This window comes from Phoenix dactylifera, chromosome 3 (assembly GCF_009389715.1).
Source record: "Phoenix dactylifera cultivar Barhee BC4 chromosome 3, palm_55x_up_171113_PBpolish2nd_filt_p, whole genome shotgun sequence".
NCBI classification, from domain to species: domain Eukaryota; kingdom Viridiplantae; phylum Streptophyta; class Magnoliopsida; order Arecales; family Arecaceae; genus Phoenix; species Phoenix dactylifera.
In genome coordinates, this window is record NC_052394.1 from 23,636,468 (window position 1) to 23,643,274 (window position 6,807).

Here is a 6,807-nt window from a genome sequence, read left to right on the forward strand (position 1 = left end):
CGGAGTTGTCCCCACTGCCCATTGACCTCATTGGTGCTTCCAATGCTTCCAAACCATGAACAAACATACACCAGGTAATTAAATAAAAATACAGAAAATTGTATCACACCTCCAAATTGAAAAGAGAACTAATAATAGTATTTGGTTCCTTGGTAACTGCAAATGGGTCGGGTTGACCCATGACCCGACCCGACCCATATAGATCTGATCCGATCCGAATTTTAGGACCCACGGGGCTGAGCCGGATCCTAAATTTGAACCTGTTTTATTTTTCGGATCGGAATTAGGTCAATCCAATCTTGACCTGATTCGTTTTGACCCGAACCTGAATTGTCCCTTTAGATATGTAAAACCACATGCCGCAGCCGCAGTCCTGTAGCCGGCAAGGGATGAAGTTACTTTTGTAATGCAAGAAGATGACACCATCTTAGTCTTCTTAATATCCTGCTTCAGAAAAACAGGGATGGTGATGCCCGTAATCTTCGTTTAATTTTAAAAGCCATATGCATAGCGCCAAATGCCTACTAAATGTTCCAAAGTGATGGCCGACCACTTCACTGGAGGCAATCTATTATATAACTTGAGATTAAATTAAGGCCATGAGACGGTGGTGGCTAATCTACCCAACAATTACTCCCTCATGCAAGCCTGAATCAGAAGACAAATGTGGAAGGAACAAGAGAGCCTTCACATAGTTCCATTTTTTTTTTTCCAAACGAAGGTTACATTTATGGGGGAAAGAAAAATCAAAACCAAAACTCGAGGGAAAATTAGTGGTACGTTCGGTGAAACTAAGTGAAGAGAACCCTAGCAATGTTGGGTGGCTCGAAGCGGTCAAAACCAGGAACGATTTACAAGTGTGCACATAAAGTAACATTAATCGGAAATTTGTCTTCATTTTCTGTGAAAGGAAATGTGGTTCCAGGTAAGTATATCCCTCATGACCTACTCTCTTTGAAATGTTCGACAGACTGCTCGCAATATTTGATGGTTTGAGTTTCAGTTTGATGTGAGTTGGACTTGTATCAGGGAACAAATTGTTAAAGTGGATTACTTTCCTTTTCGTTCCTCCGGCAGAAAGTGATCGAGCTGCATTTGACATACTAAACTGCACCAAAAGTGCAGCCAAAATCATGCATAAAAATTTGCAGCTTCATTCAGCACATCAATAACTTATTTATTTATTAGATTTATTAGGATATACATGCTTCATAGTTCACACACTGCCAGCAGCATATTACAACTACTCCACCATCATATACTCCAAGATGAGCTCAAAACATCATATCCAGCAAACTGGCAGCTAGAAACACTTCCACTATTCTTCCACAGTGATCCGTTTTTCCTCAACTTCTCGATGCTTAAGGCAAGGTATAACCTGCAAGCAAAGGTTGGTTTCTTTCAGGAAAACCACAAAGAATTTGATGGAAAGAAGCAAAAAAAATGTATAGAAGGAGCATCATGAGAACACCCAACCTACCTCCACATTTGTAACCCACAGGGCGGTGTGCAAGTCTGCACCGTTTGGGGATCGTCATTGCTATCGCCGGCTTGACCCCAGCTCTCTTTGCAGTGTTTGAGAGCATCACAGCACAGAGGCATCTTGGGTTCTTGCCCAGCTTCTGCACCACCAAGCAGCATTGAGCTGAAACCGGGGCGCGAGCATCATGCGATGCCGACGCACAGGGAGCCATCCTCAGAGCCATCTTATCCGCAGGAACCCTCCCACATTCCCCAGCTCCATCAACACTCTCCAATCCTACCGCCCCTGCAAGCAGAAACAATCCAAGAAGGCAGAGATACTTCCTTGAGGCCTCCATCTCTCACTAATACTTTGCACAAACCGTGCCTGTTTGCTTGGGTATTATATATACTGATGAACTCCCGGAGTCATCAATCGTCGTGATAGATGACTGCCATGCCACCTCATAAGCCATACAGCCTTAATGGACTCGGCACTACGAGGTCACGTACCCCATTCCCATTGCTGTAATTATTGTTATCCTCCACTTTTCAGCTCCTTTAAGCTTCTGCTTCTTGTAGACATGCCATCTGGGTGGCAGCAAATATATATATATAATATATCTGCTTCTTGAACTCCTTTTCCTTTGTTGCAGCACTATCTCTCAACAGAATGGTTGAGCGAGGTCACCTACTCCATTCCCATTGTTGTAATTATTGTTGTCCTCCACTTTTCAGCTTCTTTAAGCTTCTGCTTCTTGTAGACATGCCATCTGTGTGGCAGCAAATATATATATTATATATCTGCTTCTTGAACTCCTTTTCCATGTCCATAAATCCTCTATATGGACTTCTTTTTAAGTGAACCAGTTGCCAGTAAAAAAACAAAGTATAGACTTAAGGTATTATGCAAGAAACTTTAAGGTAGTAAAGAGTGAAAGTAGGCTCGTTAAGATAAAAGTCTATTAATTTCATCATCAAGCTATCTCGCATCTGAATGCCCCCAAAAAAAGCTTCAGATAATTGAACCACCAGCACTGTAAAACAAATCCAAGACACTGACAATTTCCAACGTAACGTAAATTTTATATAAAATGCGACACACGTACAGCTGCAAAAGATACAATTCCTATTAATAAAAAAAAAAATCAAGCAAATACTATTGGAAACTGTTACAAAAACCTTGTGATGTGTAAATAATAACACTGCTCATCAATCACTACAAGAACAGCACACCAGATGCTGAGCTAGCTTAGTGGAATACGAAATTGTCAGGATAGCATTTGTTTTTGCAACCCTCGTGAGAACCATCATCATAATCTTCTTTTTCACAAGATCACCTCGAATCTTATGGCAAGTCAACGACCTAATTAATTAATATAGCGAGGTCCTGCCGGCTTTCCGAGTCCCTATTGTTTTGTGAAAGAGAAGCTCGCTCAGGCTTCTAGACTGACGCCTGAAATCGGTGCTGATACCTCAGCTCTGCTGCTAGTCTCTTTTCCCTTCACCTCAACTCCGAGATAATTTGTCAGAACTTTCTTCACGCCATATCCACGAGTATGAGACTTTCTGCTGATCAATGGAGACCTCTCTCCCAGCACTGGACTCATTGAAGGTGTGGGCAAGAAGCTTGGTGTGGCATAAGCAGTCGCATATGGAGTGCCTGAGACGGGCACCAAGCATGGAACTGGGACTTTCTTGTGAGAAGCGACACCAACTGCGTGAATCGATGACGAATACTGGTCCGAATGTTTGGTCAAGTCATCAGCACAAAGCAGGTCATCAATGCGAGCAACAATGTTGTACGCGAGGCTCTCCAAGACTCTGGAATAGCTTTCCAGAATGGATTTTCCAAAATCCTGAAAGTTGGATCATCGCAAAAGCCATTCACAATCCGAAAGGTCTTCATGCAAGCATAAACCGCGTTCAAAGCAAGGGAGGAAGACAAACCTTGTTGAATTGGATTTTGCTCATATCCAAGGTTGTTTGTGTCAGACCAGGGAACCTCTGCTTCAAACATAGCAAGAGGCACTTGGCTCTATCAGCGAGCAACTCTCTTTTCTCAGCATCCGTAATGATATCCTTGACCATACCCCATGATGATCTAGTGTTGGTTCGATTTGTATTATTCGTAGATTTGGCAAACGTTCTCCGACGCCATACATAAATTGATGCCTCGACGTGATTGGCAATCTCTAGAGCTTGGTGCTCGGAGGATAAATCAAGGCAATCGAGAAGGCATTCAGGGGAAAATTGATCCGAAGTGATATAGCGATATATCACATCGCCTAGGCATGCTCTTCCATTCTGCGGACCAAGAACAAACGAATAACAAACATCAGGGTTCATGACATGTAGAAAGCTATACAAATATTCAAAATGAAGGGAGACGTTATGCCACAATACTATGATCATACAAGTAGAAAAGATATATCCATTCGCTGTTGCTGTAAATCGACGGCGGCAATGGAGCTCAATTCTGATCATTATTTATTGAGAGTAGGCCTTGCTTTAGAAGTACGAGAGATAAGCAGCATATACCTTTGGAAGGGACTCGAGATACGACTCAGGAACCTCCATTTCAACCAAAGCATTGCTGTTGATAGCCATTGCAGCCTTCAAGATTTGGTTTGCGCACTCACGTTTGTGCTGCAATTGCTTTCTCGTCTTCTCATGGAGACCGCCAGGAGGTAAACGAGGCACAGGCAGCCACCACTTCTCTTCTTGACGACGAAGAGTTCCACGGAAAGAGGCCGACCCATCAGACTCGTTTGCAAGCACTCCTTGATCGGCATACCAAAACTCTGTATCACTAAAGCTGTCCAATATTTCCTGCGAAGAGTAAATTCTCGATAAGAATCATGACCCTCACTCGAGTTTAGATTAAGAATCAGGAAGCAGCATCGAGTCTCACAAGAAGCATATTGTCTAGTTTGCGCAGTGCTGGAAGATTGGCATATAGGTCAGATCGTTGTCTGCAAGTCATGACCTGAAATAAAAATCAAGAACCATGCACCGTTTATGCATCTATTCAAGACTAGTGAGTTATAACAAAACAACTGAGAACACCTCCAAGGAACCAACCAGGCATTGACTTCGATATAAACATATGTATACATGTACGCACATACGCACACAGATGAAATTTTTTTGTAACAGTTAGATTTGATTGACATGATGAATAATTGAGAACAGTGAGCGAGCATTCCAGTGAGAGTCAACCCAACCCACCTAAGAAACAGACTCATGCGTGGTGAAGTAACAGATGCAACAGATAGCCAAATGCATGGATGCAAAGGCAATTTTAATCCCTACAGAGCTTCGGGAACAGTAATCACCTCCAGCTTGCTTCCGTCAGGAAATGTTTGCCAAGTGGGTACCAGTTCGACTATGTGATCGCTAACACAGAGAAGCCACTCCATTTCTCTTCGCCACATTGACTTCTTCTCGGGAGGTAAAGGCTCCAACCTCCAAAGCTGCCCAAAGAGAGTGGCTGTAATAGGACAGAAGGTGCAGGAACGTTTTAGTTGAGGCTCATAGAATTTATTTCAGCAAACAAAATTTTAGTTATAAACGAATGAACCAAAAAAACCAGGGAACTATCAAAACTTACCACAGAGATTAGTTATAGCATTCGAAATGGCCAATGCGGTGCAGACCCCTTTCCCAGAGCCTGACATGTCTTCTCCAAGCAACAACTTGGCAAACCTCTCCTTCATCATCTCGATATCTACTGGAATACAGAAGATAACCCCAAAACATAACTCTTCATTCAGCCAAACCAGTACGGTTGAGGACATGCACATTTACCATGATAGCGCAGTCCATATTGACACCAATAATACATAAAACATACATAAATGACAACAATAATACATAAACGAGATTTACAAACTGTTGATTGAGGACCGAAACCAAACATAAAACAAAATTTCTTTTTTAAAAAAAAAATTGATGACAAAGCCATGTGAGGGCAAAGAAAAAGATCATAAAAAAAAAAAAAAAAAATCTAAGTTAGTGGCATTCATCTATTTGATCGGTATTACTATTTGTTACAAAGAGATAATGAAGGGGGAAAGGAAAACATGCATGAAAGAAGATTCAATACCTGAAATGTTGGGCTTCAGCTTATCCATTCCACTATTTTCCTCACGACTTTTCTCCACATTGCCTATTATTTCAGAGGTTTTGCGGTTCTGCATTGGCCAACCCAACGATGCCGAATGCTTCTTGGATGATTCCTCGGAACTGCTAAGGCCTCGTGACTCTTCACTGGACGAAGTCTCAGAGCTCGAACTACTCCCATGGCACTCATCTTCCGCCGAGTCGCTAAAGGACTCGCCCTCTCCCCCAATATCTTCCGACCCATGACCATGATCGCCAACACCACCCTTCTCCTTTCCATCATCCATTCTGAGCACCACCTTTTCCCTCAAATAGAGAGAAGCTACCCGGTGCCGCACTCGTCCCTTAATCGGAGCAATCTAGTAGAGAGCCAGAAGCCGAAAAAGGGAAAGAGGGATGAGGTTGGAGGCTCCGCAGGTGGCTAACGAAAGACAGTAGTGCTTCTTGGGGTCCTCTGGTTGGTGAAAGCGGGGTCTCTCCATTAGATTAAGGCGATCATTTCCGAAGGAGAAAACAAGGGGGCAGGGAGAAGGGCTTGTGGGGGCTTCCTCATATATTTTTCTAAGGGAGGTTGAGGATGGCCATGATTGCAGGCGCTTGCTTGCTCGCTCGCTCGCTCGCCCGCTCTAACACTTGAACTATCTTCAGGGGAAATGGAGTGGCGGTGAAGCTCTCCTTAGTCCTTTGTTTTTTTTGAAATTCTACTCTAACGGCTATTAAATGGTGAGGCTATCAAGGGAAGTTCACGGCAATGGAATGCGTCTTTCCATTTTTTTATCCCCTCTTCCCATCTCTCCTCTCTTTCTTTCTCTATTTAACGGCTTCCTCCTTTTTATCCCTGCTTTTCAGGAAGGGGAGGGAAAGAGACGAAGCCCAGTTTCAAAATTAAAATAGGGATGGTAAAGTTTTGAAGAAGGATGGTAGGAAGAGTACCCACCCGTTAGAGTGAGATCATGCATGGTAGAGCCGTTGGCTTGTGAGAAAAGCGTCAAAGGTGCGACCCCACCACCTTTCCATGGCACCCAAATCCACGCTACGTTGATGAGCAGCAGTCCCTGTCCTCATGCCGTCCCCACATCTTAGCAATGGTGCGAGCAACGATCTCTAATTATCAACAATATGTTCTCATGATGGAATAATGTAAACAATTACAACAAGGATAGATATTGCGTAGAGAAACTGCATCATCTTGTTATAAAATCTACTATGAGGCTACTTTTG

The 6,807-nt window shown here is 43.0% G+C and overlaps 2 protein-coding genes across 2 annotated transcripts; both read right to left on the minus strand.

Annotated features, from left to right (window-relative positions):
• Positions 1 to 1,152: 1,152 nt before the first annotated feature.
• Positions 1,153 to 1,842, minus strand: LOC103704105. Its single transcript, XM_008787255.4, has 2 exons — positions 1,481 to 1,842; positions 1,153 to 1,378 (listed from the first exon to the last, which is right to left on the minus strand). Exons 1-2 carry the CDS (start codon positions 1,818 to 1,820, stop codon positions 1,362 to 1,364), a joined length of 357 nt encoding a protein of 118 aa, XP_008785477.2. The 5' UTR covers positions 1,821 to 1,842; the 3' UTR covers positions 1,153 to 1,361.
• Positions 1,843 to 2,526: 684 nt separating this feature from the next.
• Positions 2,527 to 6,392, minus strand: LOC103704104 (rop guanine nucleotide exchange factor 7-like). Its single transcript, XM_008787254.4, has 7 exons — positions 5,570 to 6,392; positions 5,075 to 5,194; positions 4,800 to 4,954; positions 4,376 to 4,450; positions 4,003 to 4,293; positions 3,412 to 3,768; positions 2,527 to 3,320 (listed from the first exon to the last, which is right to left on the minus strand). The coding sequence occupies exons 1-7, from the start codon at positions 5,871 to 5,873 to the stop codon at positions 2,898 to 2,900; spliced, it is 1,725 nt and encodes a 574-aa protein (XP_008785476.1). The 5' UTR covers positions 5,874 to 6,392; the 3' UTR covers positions 2,527 to 2,897.
• Between the last annotated feature and the right edge of the window lie 415 nt (positions 6,393 to 6,807).

Excerpts from the sequence above, each read along its gene's own strand:
- LOC103704105 (XM_008787255.4), bottom strand. The coding sequence starts at position 1,820 with ATGGAGGCCTCAAGGAAGTATCTCTGCCTTCTTGGATTGTTTCTGCTT.
- LOC103704104 (XM_008787254.4), bottom strand. The coding sequence starts at position 5,873 with ATGGATGATGGAAAGGAGAAGGGTGGTGTTGGCGATCATGGTCATGGG. Across the intron at positions 5,195-5,569 it reads GCTGAAGCCCAACATTTCAG|TAGATATCGAGATGATGAAG; the intron begins GTATTGAATCTT and ends TCTGTATTCCAG. Across the intron at positions 3,769-4,002 it reads ATCTCGAGTCCCTTCCAAAG|AATGGAAGAGCATGCCTAGG; the intron begins GTATATGCTGCT and ends CTTGGTCCGCAG.